The sequence below is a fragment of the Biomphalaria glabrata genome, chromosome 14, assembly GCF_947242115.1.
Source record: "Biomphalaria glabrata chromosome 14, xgBioGlab47.1, whole genome shotgun sequence".
Taxonomy (NCBI): domain Eukaryota; kingdom Metazoa; phylum Mollusca; class Gastropoda; family Planorbidae; genus Biomphalaria; species Biomphalaria glabrata.
In genome coordinates, this window is record NC_074724.1 from 26240561 (window position 1) to 26266729 (window position 26169).

Below are 26169 nucleotides of genomic sequence, written 5' to 3' on the forward strand. Positions count from 1 at the left end.
TAGCCTACTAGTCAGACACACGGAGTGAGTTGATATAAGCTTTGCAAAAATATTGTTAATTTATTTGAAATAATTATTTTTATCTGACCTTTTATAAGAGAGGGGTCTCCGAGAGACACGTCATCAGTAAACTTTTTTTCTTCTAAAGAACAAAACGCACAATCTGATCGAAAATCATTAGAGTGCCCCAGTGTTAGAAGTTGCGCAGTTCCCCCTCATTCTCTCAGGTCTGTGAGTCCAAAATTCATTACCCATTATATTAAGTATGGAATAATCTTCATCGCTTTGATCTTTTTCAATATAGAATTGTCTTGTACGGAAAGGTGATGAAAATATTCGTCTAGCTTACGTTTAGGTACACTAATAATAAGGATTGCCTTAGAGTCGGAAGATTAATGAGAAATGCAGTATTTCCGTTGGATACACAGCCCTAGCTGTGACCTACATATTTAGCAACATCCAGAGCAAGCCTAACCGTTGTCCACCGGTGGTCGACCACGATTTTCTTTTCGCCGACTACGACTGTCCTCGGCAGCGGATTTTCTTTTTGTCTCAATTGTTGTGTATTCCGCGGCCTTTGTAAGTGACCTCCAGCTGTCTCATTCTGAAACAGCATGCAACCAGGAGCTCTCTTCTATGTCACTAAGTTAAGTTGGCGCCTAAGCGTTTCCGTGGGGGCACCTCTGTTACGTTGAACACCTTTTAGCTCACCAAAAATAAGACTGCCTTATGCCCTGACCAGCGTAACTGTCCAGCCATAGGAAGTCCCTCTATACTGTCCATACCGGCGTTAGCAAGGACATCGCTGTTTGTAGGGCGGTACGATAAAACAAGGAAACAAACAATAAACTAAGGCCGACCTTATGAAAAACCTGAGACTTTTATTGAAACATTTAAAATGAATTGTTGTGCCTTATATATATATATATATATATATATATATATATATATATATATATATATATATATATATATATATGTAAACCTATATCATAAAAGTAACCTATGACATTATTTGTACTGTTTAAAGGTAACTACAAGTGCAAAACATATTGTATAAAACAAAAGCACTGTTATGTAAATTTTGTAACAGTTGAAACGAAAACTGAAGTAGTTTTTTTTAATCTAAATATAAATGTTGTGTTTACTTGTTTAATATCAAAACTATGCTCTATTTAATATATTGGAATTTTATTGCGAGTTCTTATTCTAATGAAGCTCTATGAATGTACAAAGACAATAAGAATAATTTTCTGAGTCACAATAAAGCAAAGTTGAAAGTCTCACGTGAAAAGCATTACTGAAACTATTAGCTCATGATAAGGGGATTGGTGTTATTTGGATCAAATACAAAATCTTTCTTTTTGCTTACGATAAATGGATTGGTGTTATTTGGATCAAATACAACATCTCTCTTTTTGCTTATGATAAATGGATTGGTGTTATTTGGATCAAATACAACATCTCTCTTTTTGCTTATGATAAATGGATTGGTGTTATTAGGATCAAATACAACATCTCTCTTTTTACTCATAATAAGGGGATTTGTGTTAAAAGGATCGAATACAATATCTCTCTTTTTACTCATAATAAGGGGATTTGTGTTAAAAGGATCGAATACAATATCTCTCTTTTTACTCATAATAAGGGGATTTGTGTTAAAAGGATCGAATACAATATCTCTCTTTTTACTCATAATAAGGGGATTAGTGTTAAATGGGTCGAATACAATATCTCTCTTTTTACTCATGATAAGGGGATTAGTGTTAAATGGGTCAAATACAATATCTCTCTTTTTACTCATGATAAGGGGATTAGTGTTAAATGGGTCGAATACAATATCTCTCTTTTTACTCATAATAAGGGGATTAGTGTTAAATGGGTCGAATACAATATCTCTCTTTTTACTCATGATAAGGGGATTAGTGTTAAATGGGTCGAATACAATATCTCTCTTTTTACTCATGATAAGGGGATTAGTGTTAAAAGGGTCGAATACAATATCTCTCTTTTTACTCATAATAAGGGGATTAGTGTTAAATGGGTCGAATACAATATCTTTCTTTTTACTCATGATAAGGGGATTAGTGTTAAATGGGTCGAATACAATATCTTTCTTTTTACTCATGATAAGGGGATTAGTGTTAAATGGGTCGAATACAATATCTTTCTTTTTACTCATGATAAGGGGATTAGTGTTTAAAGGGTCGAATACAATATCTCTCTTTTTGCCTAACACAAGAGGTAAGTAAAAGTTATTGGTGAATGTCTCGCTTCTCTTGCTGCTAGCCAGTGTCTCCAGCAAATTGTGAGGTAGAAAAACATCGGTCTTGCTGGTCTGCAATCAAATATATAGGAGTTAAGTAATGAGCATCTATCTATCTATCTATCTATCTATCTATCTATCTATCTATCTATCTATCTATCTATCTATCTATCTATCTATCTATCTATCTATCTATCTATCTATCTATCTATCTAACTATCTATCTATCTATCTATCTATCTATCATCACACCATTACAGTTGAATACTTTTAATCGTTCTTGTATCTTTGCTATTTTGTCTGCAATAACGACGATGACTGTAATAAGATACACGTGTCTTTCTATGTGTGTGTAGGACAGGCTAGATATGTGTGTGTAGGACAGGCTAGATATGTGTGTGTAGGACAGGCTAGATATGTGTGTGTAGGACAGGCTAGATATGTGTGTGCATTTGTGAATAAGATGACAATCCATCCGCGGGGGAAAACAATCGACCTCATCGAATTACGCCGAAATTTTCAATTTATTTTTGACAAAATAAGCGCCGTGAAAAGGTGTGTGTGTGTGTGTGTCTGTACTATTTTCCCCACTTTCTCTTAACACACTGACTTTCCAAAGTCCAACCACATTTGCTACTCATCAGCTTGACCCATCTGGCCTAGGGCTCTATTTGTCTATTCAGGTCTGTCAATCTTGATAGCGTGAGAAGATGGGCTCCATTCATCTTGAGTTGCGGCCTGACTGTCCCCGCCCCATTGTCTAGACCCTGAGCGCACGTCACGCTTGACCTCTGGTCAGGTGTTCTTAAGACATGACATCATTGGCGAATAGATGGGAGGCGCTAATCTTGACCGGATGCCACATTACCTATCTTGACCTATCACATGCTTTCCTGACCTATCCCTATTTCCGCCCTAATAGCTTAAGTCTTCTTCCACCAGGAACAGTCACTCTATTTACTTAGAACGTCGAAGGGCGAAGATTCCATTCGTTGTGCTCTCCCTTACTCTTGTTCTACTCTCTTAGACTTTGTAGTAAGACTTATGTTCAACCTTTGTATTATGGATTTATTTTATTTCATTTGTAGTTAATTTGTACATTATGTGTATTTGACACAGTCGTAATTACTTTTTGTGTACATATTTTTTATGGCATTAAAATGTATGTCCACCATGGGTTGACATTATTATTTCTACATTGCTCAACCGAACCTTAACGCATGTACATATTTGTACATCATAATTCATTTGTTTTATCTCGGCAGATCGCCCTAATAGTCTCAACTCTTTGGTTTTGTTCCATTGTTCAGATGGCAAGGTCTGAAACTGGAATTATACTTTTTAAGACTGCACAATTGAGCTGAAACGGACATTCGTGTTTACATTTTAATAAATCTTTTCTCTGCTTTTCAAAAACAACTTAATAAGGATTTCATAATCTCGTTGTTTTTTTAATATTGATTTTTTTTCTGTTAGGAATAAAGCGCATTATCTGGCCTTTACCTTCACTAGTGGCTTAAAATAAGCCTCAGGAATTGGGTCCAGCCGAACAGGAATAAAGGCAAGCAACTGGCTTTTAGACCACTTTATGAGAAGAAAACTGAATTCAAACCTCTGCTGACTTGCGAAACATGGTAAAGGCTTCGGGATTTAAACAAATCAGGACTGACGAATGCAAAGATATTAAAAAGACTTTGTCAGAAAGCTAATCATCTTTCCTCGACCATATTGTTGTCTTTGAAGTAAAAACCCTGGTCGCTTGTTCAGAAATGCTTCACTCAGATGCCGTGTTTCTGTTCGGTTGTTTCACGTCAGAACTGTTTTATCAGTCTCCAGACTCCAGTTTTGAATACTTGTTTAATAAATAGTACCAAATCAAGTCTTTGCAGCTTTACTCTGCACTGGGGGAAGAAGTTTCGATTACCAGATACCACCGTGTCGCTGACTTACTTGACGTATTCCTGTGAACCCCAGGGGCAAGCATGGGGCTGCAACCACACCTCTCCACCATCTTGACTCTGAGCAGCTTTCTTCATCTGCGCCTATTTCATTCCGATTTTTTAAAAATAATGTAGGGTGTGTCCTATTCAGCTTCGCTTTCTCTTTTTAATATCCTGGGCTTTAAGATTTTTGCTTGGTTCTTTTCCACAAGTTGACAGTAGAGTTCTACTCTGGCCACCTAATTCCAAATATCCTGTCTGTGAAGGTCTGGAGTATCACTGCCCGGACATAAACAATAGACCGTGAAATGAGCATCATTATTATATAACTATTGTGTTTGATAAAATTACCTGTACTGAGCCTGCTACGAAGCCCAAAAAGGCTAAAGCCAAAAGTGCTGTAACAGACATTTCCGCTGATGTCACTGCAATAAAAACAAACATAAAATCCACATTAGTTTTTCCCTTCTAGTCCTGTAGGCGATCACCCCCACCCCCTATTAGACATAATATGAGTAATTAACGAACGTAGTGATAGGAATATATGATATTCTATGTGAGGTTTCGATACCTATTTTTTTTAATCCCCTAGACTCCGGCGCCCGGGGCGGCTCCTCCACACGCTCTCACCTCGGAACGCCCCTGCATTACTTGCATAGATATATACGCTTTTTATGTACATTTACATTTCTTTCCTTTTTTTTAGTAGACAAAGATTCTTACTACCGCTTGTCTTATTTGAGTATTTTATACCCTGTAAACAGGAAATATGCACAAAAATCAGCAGGCCGTTTATAATACACCCGTACATCCAGCCCTGTAGATCCACATTTGATTGATTTCAAAATACTTTTATAGTACAGACAACTTTGGTTTATCAGCTGCTTAATAGAACCGAAACCTAAAGCACGAAACGAATTCTATTTTACAGTGGAATCCATTTCATCGGATCAGCCGGAAGTTAGGATGAAAAATACAGCGTGCCGATGTTGTGCGATTAACCGAATTTGTCTGCATTGATTATTGATAAACATCAAGATATATAAATGAATCAGCCGAGTTCTTTGATTGGATAACTATCCGGTCATGTGTTTTGCGCTCGGAATTCGTCCCTCTCAAAGGTCCAGGTTGGGAACCCTTTCCACCGCCTTTCCGCCCACACAGTCAAGACACAGGTTAGGACTTTAGGACTAGGATGAAATCATCTTCATTTCCGAAGGAACATAAGAAACACATAAAACAATCCAACAAACTTATAAAACAAAGAAGTTAACACAGTTATCTTCTCATTAAACAATCCAACAAACTTATAAAACAAAACAAGAAGGTAACACAGTTATCTTCTCATTTTCTGCACTAATTAGATCCGATTGAAATCAAACCTTATCTAATGAACACAGCAACAGACAGAAGACGTTAGTCTGCCCAAGACTAAATAAAAGCCAAAAAGATTTTATAGTTCCAGATCTTCTTATCAGGGAATGATATATCAACATAGTAGATTAATTTCTGGGTCACAATAAGTTGATTTGAATTCTTACAGTAAATTTCTTATCGGACAGATGTCTTGTTTTTTCTTGTCTTACAGAAAACAAAAAAAAAACGTTGAACGTGAAAAAGTGGGTATCAACCTTCACCTTTACCTTTGGTCTGTTGGACCGTTGCGACGCCACACAAGATTTGTCAACCGTCTTTCTCCATTCCTCTCTGTCTTTTGCCTTGGATAGAACCTCTTTAAATGTTGTCTTCCCCGGGCATGCTACCCTGCCTCATAGTGGCGCCCGGGTGGAAACGATCGTTGGAGGAAACGATTAGATTAAAGGGTAGCAAAACAAGGGGGGTGCGAGAGCATCCCCATTGCACTGTGCGGAGTTGTAAAAAAGCTCCCACAACCTTGTCACAATCCAGGCGCTATTCCTCAAGGGGCCGTTACATAAATGCGTGTCCCGCACGGTTAGCTTGGTATAGAAAAAAAATGGCGAGAGTCTTTGTGTACGAGTCTCACCCACCCGTCAGACAGAACAGAGTACACTGTAAAAACAGTGTACTCTGTTCTCTTTCAGGCCTGTGAGAGGGAGCTCTGTTCACTTTTGCTGGCTTAGAGTTCCAAGAGCTGAGGGCTCAACTCTACCTGTCAGTTTCAAGAAGAAGAATGTTGTCTTCCCATCGATATCTATGTCTGCCTCTTCTTTTTTCTTGGTACTTGTCACGTGACACCTGGGAGTGTGGGTTTTTGGGGCGGTGTTATGCCTACCAATATCCCGTGGCTCGCATGTCTAGGGGAAAAAGCTTTTAATGGCCGTCACCATGACACTCACCGAAGCGCGAATAGAACTCTTAACATGTGAGATAGAATCATAGCAGACATGTTAAAGTTTACAAGATCAGGAGATTCAAATGATTGATGCAATGTCGCTTAAATAAAAACGAGTTGTTTTTTTTAAGTATTTTTTTAAACACTGAACTTGTTACAAAATGTGTTCACGGCTGATTTACTTTGCATGTCTGTGTGTGAAACGTCACAACGTACTTCCCTTGTCCCAAACCTCACTTTAAAGCATTTGGGTCACCCTGACCTCACCACGATCCCTCTCAAAAACACTGCCTGGTCGTGCGGTTTGCGCTTTGGACTGTCGTTCTGACTTATCGATGATCCCAGGTTCAAACCCTGCTCGCTCCCATCCCACGTCGTCCTGCGGGAGGTTTCGACTCGGAAGTAAATTATCGTCAACTCTGAAGGAACATCCGAAACATGGAAAACAAAACATTTTAGAAACACTTGATCCCAACGATCACTCTCACCAACACTTGATCCCAACGATCACTCTCACCAACACTTGATCCCAACGATCACTCTCACCAACACTTGATCCCAACGATCACTCTCACCAACACTTGATCCTGGGGTTACTCTGACTTCCCAACGAACCCTCTCACTAATATTTGATCCTAAGGTTACTCTGACTTCCCAACGAATACTCTCACTAACATATGTAAAGTTTCAGAAATTGAATGTAGCCCAAACGACTTGAGATAAGAAAATCATGACTTTCTTGTTATGTTAAGAATTAAATCTTTTTTTTTTCCCATTTATCAAGAGCTCAGTTTTTCTCAAAGACATATTAGACTAAATGAAAAGTATTTTGAAGCTGTTTAATTGGCAAACATGTCAGCTATCTTAGGCGTAATTTAGAGGTGTTAAGTGTTTTCCAGGACTAGTGTTCAATGTGCTGCTGAAAGTGTGTCCATTATGGTCTAATAGGTGTCCAGTGTGTTTTAAGAGGAGTGTCAAGTGTGGTTTAAAAGGGGTGATCAGTGTCTTGCAAGAAGAGTGTCAAGTGTGGTCCAAGAAGATTTTGAAATGTGGTCAACGATGGTGCCCATTATGTTCCTATAGGGGTGGTCAGTTTGTTTGAAAAAAAGGGGTCTCCAGTATGTTCCAAATGGGGTGTCCAGTGAGGTCGAAAAGAGCTGTCCATTGTGGTCAAAGAAGTTTGTGCAGTGTGTTCGAAAAGGGATGTCCATCATGGTCCAAGAGAGGTCTCCAGTGTGTTCCCAGAGTTATGTCCAGTGTGTTCCCAGAGTGATGTCCAGTGTGTTCCCAGAGTGATGTCCAGTGTGGTCCTAAAAGATTGTCCCAGTCCAGGTCACGCTCTTCCTGGAATTACAAATGACCTTCCCATCGTGTCGAGTGAAAGGCCGTGCTGCATGTCGTCTCTCAATACGCACCATCCTAGGTGTGTGTGTGTGTGTGTTTGTGTGTGTGTGTGTGTTTGTGTGTGTGTGTGTGTTTGTGTGTGTATGTGTGTTTGTGTGTGTGTGTGTGTTGTTCCTTCTAGAAATCAGAATTTCCTTGTGTAATCCCATAAGAGGAAGAGTTTGACCACTTGAAACAACTCGAACTGGTTACTTCTCGAGTCCTAGACTAAATAGATCTTTTGTTATATAAATTAAGTTCTGAATGTAGCTTTTGAGAAAAATAGTTTCTCACCTATTAAGATAGAGCCTTATTACATGCCAGTGGGATCTATACATAGACATGCCAAAATCCCCTGTGTATTGTATTTTTTCCGGGCCTAGCCGATTGAGTAATATACCCGGAAGTCTTACAACACTGACACAGAGACTTCACAGTTACTAAGTGCGATCAGACGGAATAAAAGATGTAGTCATCTTAATATGGCTCTGTTTATTCATGTACCCATGTGCAATGACCCTGCATGTGACGTGCATATCAAACCGTTGTGTAATTTTCTAACAAATCATGGATTTAGTATTGGCGATGATCTCCAAATGAGTATGCTTTTTTTTTAAATATACAAATTAATTATTGGTTAAACATATTCATATCCCTTATATTAAGACGATATACTACTTTCATTCATAAACCTTTGTAGTTTTCTGTTATACTCTTGTTGATACTATTTGAAATGGTCAAGCAACATGAATCTATTATACAAATGGGACATGAGGAGTCAATTTTTTTCTTCTCATTTTTACTTTTGAAAGTCGTGTTCTCAAATATTCTTTTTACGGTAACATTTAGAACGAGTTAAGCCTATCTTCGGATTCTTCACCGGCACCCTCTATAACTGCATTGCGTAGAACCTCGTAGACAGTTGTTATGCCTTACACTCAGTAACTTAAATAAGGAGGGGGCATCACTTGTACACATTCTTGTTATCAATACTTCTCAGGGGCACTTGCACAGAACAAGTGGCTTCTTGGTAAAGTGATATGCGCTTTACGTAGTGAGAAGTAAGCATGACATTGTTTACGAAGCGAGAAGTAGGCATGGTATTGTCATCGTGGCAAGAAGTAGGCATGGTATTGTCTACGTGGCAAGAAGTAGGCATGGTATAAGTAAGAAGGTTTTCGTTCTTATCAAATATTTAAAAAAGATAAAGATAAACATTAAAAAAATATTAGAATTTCTATAAAGAATTTAGCTCGAGGCCCATATTTCTGCATCTGTCACGAGCGGTTTAGACAAGTGTAGTTTTAACTCGAGGCCCATATTTCTGCATCTGTAACGAGCGGTTTAGACAAGTGTAGTTTTAACTCGAGGCCCATATTTCTGCATCTGTAACGAGTGGTTTAGACAAGTGTAGTTTTAACTCGAGGCCCATATTTCTGCATCTGTAACGAGCGGTTTAGACAAGTGTAGTTTTAACTCGAGGCCCATATTTCTGCATCTGTAACGAGTGGTTTAGACAAGTGTAGTTTTCTTTCTTTTTCTTTCTTTCTCTCTGCTCTTGGACTTTTGGTCATTGTGCTGGACACAAGAAACCCTCGTTAACTGTAGGCTACAGAAACAGATGGCCTTTACATCATCTGCCCTATAGCCCACAATTTCTGAAAGGGGAACTTAACAATACAAAAACACAACCTAATAAAATATAGTTACAGGAAAACCAACGAATGAGCAGAGTGTTAAGTCTCTAATAAACATGTACGACTAGATTAACACACGGATACCCGTCGGACGTCTGTACTTTATATAATAAGAAAATAGACATTCTTGAAACCTAAACGCTATAACAATAATTGGCTCTGAATTGTATATGTTCTAATACTTGAAATATAGTAACTCAATCTGTCTGCTTATTCCTACAATTTCTGTACACGTTTATCTCCCTCATCCATTCTCGGAACAAGTTGAAATATTTTAAAATTATTTGTTGTACCTAAAAAAAAAAAACATGAATCAGTCAAACAATAACCAAATAGTTGATTAAGTATTGTCGTAAGACGGCTATATTTCGTTTAAAAAAGGAAATAAGTTCTACTTATTTAGATATATGGCTGTTAATGTAAAGTTATTCCCCCCTTTAACGCTTTGTACACGTCTTTTATTCTCACACTTTCAATTCTCCGATCAAGTTTTGTATAATTATTTATAGACGATGACAATACATGAATTAATTAATAAAGATTAATCAATTAATTTATCAATTAGTAGTTATTTATTAATTTGTTTTTTATAGTATACAGTATTGAGATATATGACAGTGATTCTTGACGTTCTTTCCTTTGTATACGATTTGTTTTTTTTGTTTATTTATTATTATTATTTTTTAAATTTTTAATTTAGATGGAAGGTTCAGCTGTCAGTTCAAAGAAAACTTCCTCAAATGTTCGTACACAATATTACATGAATGTGAACAGTTGTGGTCCAAAGTAAGTTTTAATGTACTTTCTTTAATTAAATCATATCATCGTAGATCTTACTTCTTCAATTAAAAAAGTGAAGCATTTCTTTCTATCTCTGTGACCCTCGGTTAACGAGGCTATAATGTGGTCAGCACAACGACCAACCACCTTTACTTTACTAATGACAGCCAATGTCAGGTACCCATTAAAATTGGGTGGAACGAAAGCAAGTCTTTACCGGGATTTGAGCCCGATATCCTTCGCTTCGGAGGCAAAGAGCACTTTACCTCTTGGCCACCAATTCCCTAATTGAAATAACACGAAATTTATGTTAGTTATTTCAAAGCAAGAATTATGTACACTGTACCGTGTGGCCAACGAGCTAGTAATTCTTTTCTTAGCGATATACATCAACCGTAAAATGTCTAGGAAAATCGTTAGAGCCATTTTTGAGAGCAGCGTCCATGCAGGTTCCAGGTTCCATAAAGTTCTGACTTGAATAGACATGTTGAGACTGTACGGTCATATCAAGAGATTTAAGTGTTTGCAAAGACGTGTTTGTAAGCAACAGTACATGGGAAAAGAAAGGCAAATAATGGAACCGATCAGGCGTCTAAAAGAAGGAGACTCTCATCCTAGCTATAAAGATGGAGAGAGACGGTTGTCAACATGTGTGGTGCTTCATGGGTCCAACAGACCAAGGAGATCGTGGTGAAGAAGAGACAAATTATTAAATGTCGATTTCGATCGCTTAAAAGCGAAATATGGAAAGCTAGTTACAACCATTTTTATAGTCTCCAAGGAAGTGACGTGGTCACTAGTGAACGAAGGCTTTACTTTGTTTAAATATAGATAATGCATTTTCATTTGTGCTTTTACAAAGACTATACACGATTTTATCTTCTTTGTCTTAAATATTTACTTTCCAGATTGGCCACCAAGAAAGTATCATCGCGCTTTTAAACCAAGATCACAAAAAAGTTATTTGCATTTCCTTTTTAGATAAAAACTGTGGCCCATCGAGCCCAAACAATGACCTAAAAAGCTTCTTTCAGGATTTCCACGTTCAAAATTTAACTACAGAACAGGACGTGGAAAAATTCGTTAACACTGTAGTTACAACATTGCAAAGCGTCTCCAATGATGAGGTGGACCCGGAACATGAAGCAATTGCACCTCCAAGACCACATCCTATCGCTAGCAAAGAGTACGTCTTTCATAAAGGCTACATCAACGCTTCTGAAAGTGTCGACGTTTTGTTTCAAAGGATAATGTTCTTATACAGCCAGGTCAGAGAGAGAGCGTTTAGCCAACAGGGAGCCTTCATGAAGTACCCGGATGTCATCGGGTACATGTACGTCCCAACGGTGTATCTTCGATTGCTTCCACACGACATGGACAGCAGCGAAATTATTGATTGTAAGTATTGCTGAACAGTTGTGTTCAGTCTAATTAACTAGAAATCTTCCTTTATGTCATTGTCTGTCTTTAAAAATAGGCATTAAATTATTTACACTTGTGCAAATACACGATATAGAAAATATTCTCTTTCATTTTACCAGAGAGAACTCATTTTGTTTTGGTGTAATGCACAAATTGTAAGACGAATTTCCTTATGGCTAAAAAGATTATTATTATCTATATATCTATATATCATTCTCTTCATGGCTCAAGAGTTTGGACACACAAGAAGTAAAGGAAAGATCACTCTTTTATTTCTGCAAGTCGGACTAGAGTTACCCTACGAAGAAAAAAGAGGGGGAGGGGAGAAAAAGTAGTACTCAGCTGTCACTTAATAGCAGGGCCGGGCGTAGCCGATGTGACCAAGAAGTCACAGGTCTGCAGTAGTACCGCCCTCTGACAGGCAACGAGAATGTTCATAGGAATGTTAAGAGCCTTGAAGGTATCTGTGAGGTCAGTTGAAATTATCCCCTCGGTTGTTATAACAATGGGGTATATTGTTATTTTGGATAACTTCCACAAACGCTTAATCTCCAAGCCTAGGTTGAAACTAGGTTCCCAAATTTTCGAGGTTTTTTTTCAACTCAGTTTTTCTTAAATTATGAGATAGTAGTACAGCGATGTCAATAATGGTATCGTTTTTTTTTTCTTTATTATTATTATTATTTAAAATAATCATTGACGTTTTTTTTAACACTAAAAGATGAAGCCACACACATCTGCTCTTCGTTTACGTTTGGATTCTGTTTTCTTTCCAATACATTCAGTCCAATAGGACAAAGAAGAGAGAACCATATGAAGAAATGTGGTGGTGATACAATGGAACCCCAATGATAAACGTAAAAAAAAAATGAAAAGAAGATTGAGAGAGATCTTATAATGTTAAGAACGCCTTATTGAAATAGGACCGTTTTTTAATTTGAAAACTTATAACGGTCAAAGTATAGTTTTCCTCGTGTGGCCAAAGAGCTAGTAATTATTTTCTCAGCGTTATACATCCACTGTTAAAATTCTAAGAAAATCGTTAGAGCCGTTTTTGAGATCAGCTGTCCGCCACCCTCCATGAAAGAGGGACTTGAATAGAGGTATTGTTAAAAAAAATAATTTTAAAAAAGACTAGAAGTAGGTATGGTGCTTGAGTTTGTTAAAAAAAAATAAATCGTCACATCACTTCTAGATATAAAATTAACGTCTCTTATCTTCATTGAGAGATGCACTGAGAATTTTTTTTCTCTATTTCTTAACCTTTTTATTCCTTATATTTTTATTTAGTTTCCAAGATTCAAAACTACACTGACCTAAAGGAGTTCATCAACTTGAAAGAGGGAGACACTTTTAACATCAGCTTTTTCTTAAACAAGGTCGAATCATAATCCAAAATAAATAGTGTATCCTTCACACCGTCTCTCAGTCATTCTTTTTTATTTCCCCTTTTCTACTTCTCGCTACCTCACTTCTATCTCTTTCTTTCTCTCTTTTCTCTCTTCTTTCTCTCTCTCTCTCTCTCTCTCTCTTGCCCTCTCTCTTTATCTCTCCTTCTTCTTCTTCCACACTCCCACCTCGTTTCCTCTTTCCCCCTATCTCTCTCTTCTTCGCCATTCATTCTTTCTTTTGTTTCTCTCTCTCTCTCTCTCTCTCTCAATCCCTAGTTCCTCTCTCTCTCTCTCTCTCTCTCAATCCCTAGTTCTCTGTTATTCTCTCACATTTCCTCTGTCAAAAAAAAAGTTTTAATGCCTCATTTCTTTTCAAATTTAAAATTCCTTTGAGAACTGCCAGAAGAAATACTATAATCTAATCTACAGTCAATCTAAAGCTGCATTCTTAAAGTTACAATTGCTTGAAGACTAGTTTGGCTTTACCCGTTTGTTTTTTTTTATCTCTACTTTCAGATCATTCCTGAACTGTACAGCAGCAACTGTGCCCTGGGATTGGCCACATTAGCTCTAAGTCAGAACCACACTCTTGGCGAGCAGTCCGTGTCCATGCTCGAGCAGCTGATATTTCGAGGTCATCGCGGCAGCGCATCGACCAATACAGATACTCTTGTAAGCAATAATTCTATTAGACCTTCTTGGCATAGCATGTTCCTCTTAGACTTTCTTGGCATAGCATGTTCCTCTTAGACCTTCTTGGCATAGCATGTTCCTCTTAGACTTTCTTGGCATAGCATGTTCCTCTTAGACTTTCTTGGCATAGCATGTTCCTCTTAGACTTTCTTGGCATAGCATGTTCCTCTTAGACCTTCTTGGCATAGCATGTTCCTCTTAGACCTTCTTGGCATAGCATGTTGCTCTTGACCATCTTGGCATAGCATGTTGCTTTTGACCATCTTGACAAAGCTTGTTCCTCTTAGACCTTCTTGGCATAGCATGTTCCTCTTGACCTTCTTGGCATAACATGTTCCTCTTAGACCTTCTTGGCATAGCATGTTGCTCTTGACCATCTTGACAAAGCTTGTTCCTCTTAGACCTTCTTGGCATAGCGTGTTCCTCGTAGACCTTCTTGACATAGCAACTTTCTCTTCGACGTGTAACGCCTTTAAATATGAGCCACTGTCCTGCACTGTGCTATAAATGCATGCTCAGGCCTGAACAGCCTCCACCACTGCATTATTACAGGGGTGCCATAGCGTTGCTGTATGTTGTTTGAAGCCATGATGACAATGTCGATATTGGGGGACCATGGTCCAGAGCCTGTGGTACAGATTTTGAGTCAGTGACCACAACAATCTGTGTTGCTCTCAAATGTCCCTCGCCGAGTTGAGAGTCAATGACCTTTATGGCTTCACAGACTGCCATGGTCTCGGCATCAAAACTGCAAACGTTTCCACATGGTCCAAAGATTTTGACTGAGTAAGAGCCAAGAAAGTCGATGTAGGCTCCATAGCCTGCTCTTCCAGAATCTATCAATGCCGACCCATCAGTATATGCAAAAATAGAACAGGGCTTGAAGGCATTAATGGTCTCCAGTGCTAGAATTTGAAGGTCGTTAGATGAACGACTTAGCTTAGTGGCATTAGGGTCTACTAGCTTCAAGCGTATGTCTGGGGTCGTTGGGCGACACCAAGGGGGAAGGGGATGAAAACGTTGAATGTTTTGTCGGTTGGTGGAGAGGCCAGCTTTATCAGATAGTCTAGTGGCATGATACATACAAAACTGCATCTGGATACGTCTTCTGCATTTCCAACCATCCACTAGTTTTCTAGCTGGGACTTATTCATCCAGCATTTTATACAGCTCAAAGCAGGTCAGTACTGATCTTTCCATCCTAAGGTTAAGTAGACCTACATTAGCCATTATTTCAGCCGCATTTACTGGGCTTGTAAAGGTTCCACAGAAAATTCTTAGTGTTTGGGATTATTTTTTCAAGTTGTTCAAGAGCTGTCACTAGCATGCTTTTATGACTCTATATAACCCATTTTGTTATCTAGCTTTTATCAACTCTGTCTGTCTGTCTGTCTGGTAAATATCTCTTTCACATTTTGTCTCTCACTTATCATTTGTATAACTATTTATTGTCGATGGCAACACATGAATCAAGCAAAAAATTAACCAATCAGTGAATTAATTAGTTTCAACTCGTTAGTTTTGTTTTATATACAAAATGTACTAAGCTAAGGGGAGATAAACTTTGCAGTGAAAGATATGGTAGCGATCTAATTGTGCTCTCCCCCTTCCCCCAAAGCACACCTCGACAAACAAACACAGCCAGCGACCTGTGACAACCTTCACGCACATTTCACACATTTTTTTTTTACCAAACTTGTTTTCATTTCATTTCATAAAACAGCGCTAGTATGTGATTTAAAAATACGCAAGGGAAAAAATTCCGCGTTGGAAATCGAATTAATGGAAATCCCGGACGATCTAACTATCGTCTAACGCACCGCACCTTTTTTTTTTCTTTTCCTTTTATGCAGCTATTGTGTTAGTTAGTTAACGAGTGCGCATGAACCATGAACCAGACTGCTACAGCATGTCTGAGATACAAAACAAAACAAAACAAAACAAAAACAACGCATACCTGACAAGGGCATTGCTATACTACACAACCACTATTTAGTTTGCTTTAGATTCTATATCGAAAAGGGAAGTTTTATCGCCAAAATAATCTGATTTGGGGGGGGGGGAGTACTCTAAAAAATCTCTGTTTTTTTTTTAAACAAACTTAAAAAAAAATCTTAGCTACGCCCATAGAATTAGGTGACTGTAGATTGCTTTAGATTAATATTGAAGAGGGGGTTTTCAACCTCAGAGCTATTTGTAAGGGGGGGGGGATTTTAAACTCAAAACCATCTGGAGGGGTTTTAAACTTAAATCCCTCTGAAGGATAGGGATTTAACTCAATCCCACCTTGGCTACGCTCATAGAATTTTGAGTGTGTAATTTGCTTTTTTTTATATTGAAGAGGTCGTTTTTAGCTTCAAACCCTGCTGGAGGGGGTATTAAACTCAAAACCATCTGGAGGGGTTTTAAGCTTAAAGCCCTCTTTTTGAAGGGAGGTTTAAACTCAAAACCTCCCTTTGCTATGCTCATAGAATTTTGAGAGTGGAGATTGTAATTAGCTTTTTTATTTTGAATAGGTAGTTTTTAGCTCTAAACCCCACCGGAGGATGGTTTAAACACAAAACCCCTCTTGCCTACGCTCATAGAATCAGGTGACTGATTTATGCTTTAGTCTTATCTTGAAGAGGAGTTTCATCGTAAAATAAATTCGGCGGAGGTTTTAAAATCCAAATCCCCCTTAACTATTCTCTTGGAATTCGGCGATTGTCGTTGGCATTATTGTTTTTGTTTTATTGGATAGAGCTGCAAAACCCCCTGGAAGGGGATTTAAAACCAAAAACCCCCATGGCTGCACTGTGGTTTAGTATTAAAATCTCACCTAAAATAAAGAAAAAAAAGGCAAAAGAAGAAAAGCAAAAAAACCTATCATAAAATTCCCCCCCTCCCGTGTGCGGGGGATTTCATTTCTGAGCTGGAGGAGGGTTGAACCTCAAGAAACCCCCCGGGCTTATGATGGTGTCACGTCTTAATAGTGCAATATTTCGTTCGCTTTTAAAGTTTTAAACCCAAACACTGTTAACATGGCTCTAAGAACGGGACTTTCCTTGTTTATATTTCGTCCAAGCGCGTAGCAGGATCCTATTACTCGACAATGTCGCACTTTTAAGGTTAAACTTCTGTTTCCTAGTTCTTCAATGACCGAATAGTGTTTCTCACATATAGCGCCTTATCAGCACTTTGTATGACATATTTATTACGCATTAGGTTTGCACTTGGTTAAAATGCCATACTACAAGTGTGTGATACGAACAACCCACATTGCTGGTGTCAGCAGAGAAGGGAAGAAGTTAGCGACGGACTGTGTTAGTGGATGGGATGGTGTCATGTTAGTGAAGTCAACGGATGTCTTCTTCTTAGTCTTCGTAATTGTCTTAAAAGTTGAGTCTGAAACTCTAGGCCTATGGAAGCTTGCCTCCATTTGCATGTCTGAACAAACTAATCTGTTAGGGAAAGATCCAAGCCGATGTAAATTATTACATCAAGATTACCGTGGGTCATATCCCAGGACGCTCGAATTAGAGGCGAGGCCAAAGCCCGAGCACACCTGCAAAACTCACGTTTCTTCTGTACCACAGCTACCAACCACATCAGCCGTGTAGGTGTCCGCCATAATGAAAAACGGCTACTTGAGGAATGGTACCTGGATAGTCACTTATTTGTTTAGGTTAGCAATAAACTCGGTCATTTGGGAGCCCAACGGGGGTTCTTTTTTGATTCCCTTTTATTGATATTTAAACGTCAGATAAAACAAGCATACAATGTCTGTTTTGCAATATGAAATATCTCTTTTTAAGCATTTTATTATATATGCTTTACAATTTCATCGTTGTATTTCTTATATTTTATATTGCTTTGTATTTGGTCTTTTTACTCAGATGAAAAGAATATCGGAGACAAGAAAACAACATTTAGAGATTAATTTAAAATTAAAATTCAAAACCAAAGTGTGGAATATCTTGTAATGAACAATAATTATCTAAGCAATATGGAAATGAAGTTATACTTTTACAATGTTGTCTTTCACTTTAGGATTATCCAAGATTTTTTAAAAGATTGTAACTTTCCTAGATGTTTTATTTTTCCAACAGCAAAGTGTACAAATTCTTCTTGCTGACGCATTGGTTCAACTCAGGTAGATGTAATGTGCATATTGTGCATCTTTGATTCAACATGCTCCTGCTAAATCTATACATTAAAGAAATGTAGAATTAACTTTGGACTCATTAGTGCAAAACTTTATTTGCTTTTAACTGCTATTTACCATTAAGTTAAGTTTTAGAGGCTAGAAACTGTCGATGAAAATAAAAAATTCCTTTGCAAATAGATAGGCCTACATGTCGATTACACGCTTACACGCACATATAAATTACACTGAACATTTTTTTTATGCGCCTTATATAAAATTACTTGTAAGAGAAAAGAACTTAATTGATTTCAAGTAGTAACAGAAGAGCATTTACCATTTTGCTTCTGTAGACTTAGGTGGCTGATAGGTCTCGCTCGGTCGTCTCAAAGGTCGAAAAAGTTGCTGGATAGCCATGCACCTCTAGTCACTCGTACAGTCTCAGTTAGGCCATCTGCACCCTGGATGACGGAAGACATAAAGACTGCCTTCCTGCGTCATGTTTCTGCAGGATGTAATAATCCTCAATTTTAAATGAATATTTAAAACATGTAGACAAAAAGTATGATGATTAAAGAATTTGAGATAATGATTATCAAATAATGATGCATCAAGGTTACCTGGAGATTGGAGGTCCTAGACAGGTCCCTCTTGTCATTCTTTCTGTTTTTGAAAAGAAAAAAAGCCATTGTACATGAAAAATGTAGCTACCTAATGATGTTTTGAGTGATGATAAAAGACTTTATCTATTTACATTTTGAATGATATATTATATATACTATATACTATCATAAAAGATATAGGCCTACTGATATTCAAAAAAAATAACATGACACTAGCAGTCTATTGACATAGCATTTCTTATCTAAAAACAAACTATTATTCTGCACCTATATATATCTTTTTTTGTTTTAAAAAATACTCTTTCTTTATACTAATTCATTTTTTAAAATATTCTATAAATATATAATCATATTATATCATATAGGCTATATAGGCGGAATATAGAATATATATATATAAAGTGCTGTATTGCTATTTAATGTTTCTACGAGTTAACAAAATCTAATCTTTTGCTACCTGGCTAGATAAACTGTTTACGCTTAGGGTAAAGCCTCGCTTTATTTTCATGCAACTTTCAGTTTTTTGACCAATTGTTTTCTTTTCAGAGTCTAATTTCTTCCTAGATATCTCGTTGCATTGTAGACCTAGTGTGTGAGATGTACACATGTAAAGTAAAGATGTTTAAATGCCAAGAGAGATAACTAGAAAGTTATATAACTTGAGAGACAGCCAGACAGACATGTGTATATTTATATGATTGATAGATTGATAGAGAATAACCTTTGACACTAAAAATGTCCCCTTCGACTTCTTGTCGTAGTTTCTGTATTCTTATAAAATGTCAGTTTTTCATTTGTTCTCATTCTGTTACTCTGCCTCTTACTAATTTCTGTCTCTAAATCCTGAAAATAATTGTAGACCTTGTACTTATGTAATTTAATTAGAATCAATGGAGCTCCTACATTTTACCATTAACCTTTTGATACTAGCAATTTATCTTACCATACAATATACAGACGTTACTAAAAAAAAGCAAAAAACAAAACATGATTACGTCCTACTCGTAATCCTAGATCATGTATGTTAATCAATGGCTTAACTCTTTCTCTCCTAACTGACGATACCAACGTTGATTCCACCAGAATGTGGTAAATAATTACGGAGAGAAAGAGTTAAACCTTTCCAAGTCGTTGATTTTCCTAGCTGATTCAGGCAACACCTTTCATGCTTAAATAGCACTAGGAGCATTTGTAAAAATGTGTCCAATCATATGGAACGAGAAAAATTGTTTAATCTCCACAAGGTTAGTATTTCAACTTGTAAGTGTATCGAAGATTTTGTATTTTAAATGTTTTGGTCTTTCACCTAATCTCTGGCTCTGTATCTAAACATGATCATTCTGGAGCGAATCAGCCTGAATGAACAAGGAAAATACTTGGGAAATAATTATATTATGAAGTCTCATCATAAACGAAACACGATTAACTAACTAACTACTAATTTTGAAAAGAAATTAATTACAAGAAAAACGCAAAGAGCATAGAGGGACTTCTTATGGTCCGACAGTTACGCTGGGCAGGGCACGTATCCCGCATGGGGGACGTATGTCAAAAGCAGTCTTTTTGGTGAGCTAAAAGGTGGTCGAAGTAACAGGTGCCTCACGGGAACACTTCAAAGACCAGCTGAGGCGCCAACTTGCCTTAGAAGAGAGCACCTGGTTGCATGTGGCTTCAGAACGAGAAAGCTGGAGGTCACTCACAAAGTCCTCGGAATTCACATTTGAGACAAATAGAAAATACGCTGCCGAGAACAGATGCAGACGGGAAAAGAAAATCCTAATCCACCACCTGGGGACAAAGGTTAAGCTTGCCCTGGATGTGGCAAAAATATGTAGGTCACAGCTGGGGCAGCGTAGCCACGGGAAATAGTGCATTCATCATTAATTTTCGGACTCGAAGACAAGCCTTATAATTATTAGATATATTAGTTAATTTTTTAATGCATGTTTCTTAAGCTCATTTTTGTTCTTAATGAAATTACACCACCTTGTCTCAGATCTGCTTAGTCACATGACACACCAAGCTGTTCATTAATTTTTCCACTCATGGACATTCGCTTTATAAATATGATAATACATTATCGACTATTACGTTTCTCTCCATTCAGTCAAAGTCTATGGTCTGTTTCTCGAAAGAAATTAGCGTCATGTCAGAACAGCAAAGAAATGACCGTGTCCAGACTAGCTAATGTCATAGTGCTGCTTCAAATGGAAAAACTGGTCACGACATTCAGGGCAGATAACTGGCAAGAATTTGAAACGTCCAATGATCGGCTAAGGTTTGTTGTTCAATAATAGTTTTAATTGTTGAAATCTCACTAACTAAAGAAGGTGTATACATTAATCATTGAGCTTAGTTGAGATCGCCTTACAATATACATACATACATACATGTACATACATACAATACATACATACATGCATACACACACATATATATATATATATATATATATATATATATATATATATATATATATATATATAAATGGTAGATCAATTTTTAAGTACGGAGTTCTTCCCCTTTAGATAAGATTTGTTTTATTATTTATTTTTGTTTAATTAAAGAATTTTTTATATTTTGTTTGCTTCTTTTTTTTTTCTGGACCATCTTCCCTACCTTTTTTTTTCAGTTTCAATAAAACTGGAGGTGCGGTGGCTGAGCGGTAAAGCGCTTGGCTTCCGAACCGGGGGTCCCGGGTTCGAATGCTGGTGAAGTCTGGAATTTTTTATTTCGAGATATTTGGGCGCCTCTGAGTCAATCTAACACTAGTGGGTACCTGAAAGTTGGTGAAAGTAAAGGCGGTTAGTGGTTGTGCTGGCCACATAGGCTCCAAAAATTAGAAACCCCGGTCTTCACCAGGATTCGAACCCGAGACCACTTGGGTAAGTTTACTTGCCTTGAAATGTCCTCCTTTGTCGGGCTCTGTTCTCGCTTTCGCCCTGCTCTGGGCACACATGTATCTCTTAACTTTATACTAATGCCGCGTGATACACGTCTGGTTATGTCTGCGTTGAATTTCATAATAGTAATAATCTATATATAATTCTCTTCTTCGCTCAAGAGTTTGGATGAGAAGAAGAAGTAAAGGAAAGATCACTCTTTTATTTCTGCGGATAGAGTTATCCCACGAACTTTACGAGCCTTGAGTGTAGTGAAGTCATACAGTATATCATAAAAATTCTATTTCCTACATAGATCACGCTCAATAGCAAGAATGAACAAATGTTTCTACGATAATTGTTGAACTAAAGTAATTCTTCATTAGTTTGAGGCGCGAGAAGCTTCTTTCACCAGATTCCAAAATTGCGGGATAATGTCGTTTTTTTTATCGCGCGTAAGTTTGGCATTTTCCGTATTGAATGATACCCCAAAATGACAATTTTTGTCTATACATCTCAGGAGATTCGTATGAGTTTTCTAAAGATTTTAATAAAATCAGGATATCTCCAGGACTTTTTCGTATATGTTGCAATTTCAGGAGATTTTCAGGAGCTCCTGGTAAATTGACAGGAGGCCGCCGGAAATCTGTTATAAGTTATACAATGGTTTAATTTAATAATTTATACTCCTAGAATTAGCGCGGGTCTTTTGAAAGTGCGAGACCCACTGCGGTCGCACAAGTGCGGAGTCCACTGCGGTCACCACAGGCCGGCGAAATAGCGGCATATGCTACGTCGCCGGTCGACTAGTAACAATAATAATAATCTTTATTGTTCGTAAGGAAATTTGTCTTACAGTTTGTGCATTACACCAAACTAAAGGACAGCTTCCACGGTAGCCACGTGACTCGTTTTTAATCTTTTTATTTATATATTTTTTCATTTATTGATATTTTTCTTTTTACCTTAAACAGACAAAGATACACAACAAACATTACATTACAAGAATGTCAACTATTAATTTCTAATCATTGCTTATTAAATAATTTTTTATATTTAATTTGTGCTTAAAATCGTTACGAAATTGATAAGAAAATAAATTGTAATATAACATTTAACATTTTGTTTCGCTTCTTTTCAGTACGATTTTAAACTCTAGTAAACAGAGCGAAAACGTGAAAACTTTGCTCAGAACTTTAGAAATGTTTTTTTTACGATCTCCAAACAAATTGAACAGAACTCTGCAGAATTTGTTGACCGACATCTCTGTTGATGAGCTCATCTTGCTGGCCAAAGAAGTTTGGGGGAAAGAACTGGGGCTAACTCTACTTTTTGTGTTTAGCTGCTTTAAAAAGGTATTTCGAAGACATGTTAATATAAAATAAAATATTAGATCTAGATCTAGAATCTAGATTTAGATCTATAGTAGTTTATTTATTTCGGACATTACATGAATTCGGACATTCGCTGTTTTTTGTGGTCATTAAATAATTATTTTAATATGTATTATAAAACTAGCGCTGTATAATGTGCTTGTCCATTTTCCAATGATTCTAACCCAATTTCCTTCCATTTAGCTATCTTTTATGTAAGAAAAACGAATTTCAAATTTGTTAGTCAGGTTGTTGTTTTTTCCTATGTTACCCGGATGACTTTACCTCTTGCTATAGTTAAGACTATATTTTTTGATTGGCTAAGTCTATACTAATGAGCCCGGCAATATTTATTCTGTTTTTGGAGCTAATTTATTTGATTCATAAGCCAAGTTTTCTAATTCTATACCAAAAAAAAATTAATACGGTGTCCGAATTAAATTACGATTTTCTTACCAAAATTTATTTCGGACAGCTTGTTTTGGACATCAATAAAAATGATCTTATATTATATTTGTTCGTTTGTTGTTGTTTTTTTTTTAATAGAGAATAAATGGGTATATGTTTGGAGTGAGCTTGGTACATTGAATGAAGTTAAATGCTTAGATCTAGACCTACTAGATAGATCTAGATTTATATAGAGAGAATATAGAGGATTCAGTTAGCAAGAATGGCTATCGTAACCTGTAGGGGCCTACTATACTACAAAAGATCATCTGTATTAGAAATTTATTAAATTAATAAACAAAAAAAAAAACACAACAAACATTCAACACACATCTAATCATGTAAACCCCAAACATTCAACACACATAAAATAAACAAACATAAAATAAGTCTAAAAGTCGGTGCAGAAATCACTATTCCAGTGACCTAATTTTGGTAGAATAAGTGTGTTCATATTTTTATTTTTTTGTGTTCGTATTTATGCATAGTTTGAAAACATCGTAATGATTTCATGTGAGGGGCTATGCCTGGGGATCTTAAAATTTAGTTAATGTTAATATAGAATTAAAATCTGAGTTTATTGATGCTTAAATATAGAGACTGTCCGAAATAAATTATGGTGTCCGGAATCAAATAATGTGGGTCAAATGTGTCCGAATTAAATGAAAACACACGGCCTCTTTGACCTTAAATATAATAACAAATATAGGTTAGAGGAACAAATATAAGTAGTCATTCTTATTCTCCTTTAACTAAAGAAGATTTTGATACGTCATTTTCTTTTCTATGTCAAACCATTGTAAAATAATGCGCTGTCAAAGTCAAACTTTCAAATTTGGGCCTATAGGTGTCCGAATAGCATAAACTACTCTAGTAGTAGAAACTTGTATCTCTAAAAAATGACAATCATTATCATATGATTATGATTATGAATTATGACTATTATTATTAGTATTAATATTATGACTAGACTCTAGATCTAGTTCAAAATATTGCTCATCAGGCCTTACAACATATGTATATGTAATAATTATAATAAGTTAATAATTTGATAGATAGACAGGTACATTAAACAATTTAAAACAGGTCTTATTTCTCTTTACAGCTTTTTACTACGAAGAACATAAGGCTCGTCCAAGTTTTGAAAGAATGTGTTCGTACAAAATCCAGAATTTCTTTTTGGAATTCATCACTTAATCCTATTGTGGCTGACATCGTGTTCAGAGGGTTGACTCATTTTGTGACATTTTGTTTAAGTGAGTCAAGGGAGAGAGAGATAGAATTGAAAACATAAAATAAGGTTATATAAGAATAGAAAAGATAAATAAGATGAGACAAAATAAGATAAGATAATAATTTGCATATAATTATTTCTAAAGGAGAAGCCTCTCACGAAAACATCCATGAAATATGTGTCGAGGTTGTCAAGCTGATCAAATCCACCTCCAAGTTGCAACCAGCACACGAGGTTAAACTTTAGACTTGTTAAAAAATGATGCAGTACTAACGAATAGTAAATTAGTAGACAGCATCATAATTATTACTATCTGTCCTCTGTCTTTTGTCGTAGGGGTGCTGTGACAGTTTGCGTTACCAAATCTCTCCACTTTTCCCAGTCTGTTCTTAGCAGGATATCTAGAGAGAGGCCGGTCCATTCTTTTACGTTGTCCAGCCATCTTTTCTTTAGACGACCCTTTCCTCCATCCACTGTACCTTCAAGAAAGATTATTTATAGTGACTCATGTTTTACAATATGACCGAATCAGCTCAGACAACAACAGAGTTCCAAATGGCACTAATTAGTAAAATTATGTAAAACTAACAAGTTGGTTTTGGGAACATAGCATTAGCTGCTGGTAGCGTCTATTCACTCGTGTGATAACAAATTGAAAAATAATACTTGAGTACCGTAAGGAAGATTTCCAGTTGAACCCCAGATTTTACTTTAAATTATGCTTAATTGTTTTATTGGGAGACTAACTCATAATTGTCCACAAATAATTATATATATAATGTTTTTTGTTTGGTGTAATGCACAAATTGTAAGACAAATTTCCTTACGGATAATAAAGATTATTATTATTATTATTATTATTATTACTGAAGCCTTGTTTTATCCATTTATAATGATCTTTGTCAAATATTGCAATTCCATGATGTGAAAGCAATACATAATACAATTAATGTCTATTTCTAAAGATTAAATTTTTCCCATGTCAGATTTTTGTATGGCCTAAATTATACATCCTTTAAAGCAATAAAGTTAATTCTTCTTGATCTAGTGTAAATGCTAGTCTTAGCTAACAAATTGTCAGTATTCCGTTAGTACATCTTATTTTATTTTTGATCAGGTCAGAAAATTGAAACAAGCTTTGATGTTCGACCCATCCCCAGACATTCGCAGAGAGGTCATAGGTTTGTTAGAGAAAAAAGGTTTATATGATCAACACCTCGACGATTTCCTTATAAAGGAATTAGAGAAGATGTTGAATCCGTATTTACAACTTATGGATTCAGCTGTTACAACGGTGAGTTGTTGTTTTTTTTTTATATATATTTTGATATATACATAAGATTTATGTAAGATGGATTTTATAACAAATCCATAAATGAAATTCAAATTTTTATATTGAAATGTAAATAATGAATTTGAAAAATATAATTGAAATAAACCACTTGAATACATATTAGATGTACATAAATTGGAATCCGGATGAACATTAAAGGAATTTGTATTCGAAATATATCTCATCTCAAGCGGTATCCTATTTGCTTTAATCGTAAAGGCAGCCAGTGAACCACTCAAATACCTGCTTTACTATATATTCACCATAC

At 36.5% G+C, this 26169-nt stretch overlaps 2 protein-coding genes across 2 annotated transcripts; one reads left to right on the forward strand and one right to left on the reverse strand.

The window, feature by feature from the left end:
* Positions 1 to 1114: 1114 nt before the first annotated feature.
* Positions 1115 to 5713, reverse strand: LOC106063940 (uncharacterized). The gene is made up of 3 exons (XM_056010966.1): positions 5589 to 5713; positions 4558 to 4631; positions 1115 to 2338 (listed from the first exon to the last, which is right to left on the reverse strand). The coding sequence occupies exons 2-3, from the start codon at positions 4615 to 4617 to the stop codon at positions 1310 to 1312; spliced, it is 1089 nt and encodes a 362-aa protein (XP_055866941.1). The 5' UTR covers positions 4618 to 4631; positions 5589 to 5713; the 3' UTR covers positions 1115 to 1309.
* Positions 5714 to 8241: 2528 nt separating this feature from the next.
* LOC106066565 (uncharacterized) lies at positions 8242 to 24814 on the forward strand. The gene is made up of 10 exons (XM_056009649.1): positions 8242 to 8503; positions 10301 to 10386; positions 11289 to 11778; positions 13093 to 13181; positions 13710 to 13865; positions 17975 to 18018; positions 20740 to 20910; positions 22656 to 22869; positions 24440 to 24590; positions 24714 to 24814. Exons 1-10 carry the CDS (start codon positions 8386 to 8388, stop codon positions 24812 to 24814), a joined length of 1620 nt encoding a protein of 539 aa, XP_055865624.1. The 5' UTR covers positions 8242 to 8385.
* The last annotated feature ends 1355 nt before the right edge of the window (positions 24815 to 26169 follow it).

Coding starts and splice junctions, on each gene's coding strand:
- LOC106066565 (XM_056009649.1), top strand. CDS start 8,386: ATGGCTCTGTTTATTCATGTACCCATGTGCAATGACCCTGCATGTGAC. Junction 13,866..17,974: donor CGACCAATACAGATACTCTT/GTAAGCAATAAT, acceptor TTTTTCCAACAG/CAAAGTGTACAAATTCTTCT. Junction 20,911..22,655: donor ACGTCCAATGATCGGCTAAG/GTTTGTTGTTCA, acceptor GCTTCTTTTCAG/TACGATTTTAAACTCTAGTA.
- LOC106063940 (XM_056010966.1), bottom strand. CDS start 4,617: ATGTCTGTTACAGCACTTTTGGCTTTAGCCTTTTTGGGCTTCGTAGCA. Junction 2,339..4,557: donor TCGTAGCAGGCTCAGTACAG/GTAATTTTATCA, acceptor ATTTGATTGCAG/ACCAGCAAGACCGATGTTTT.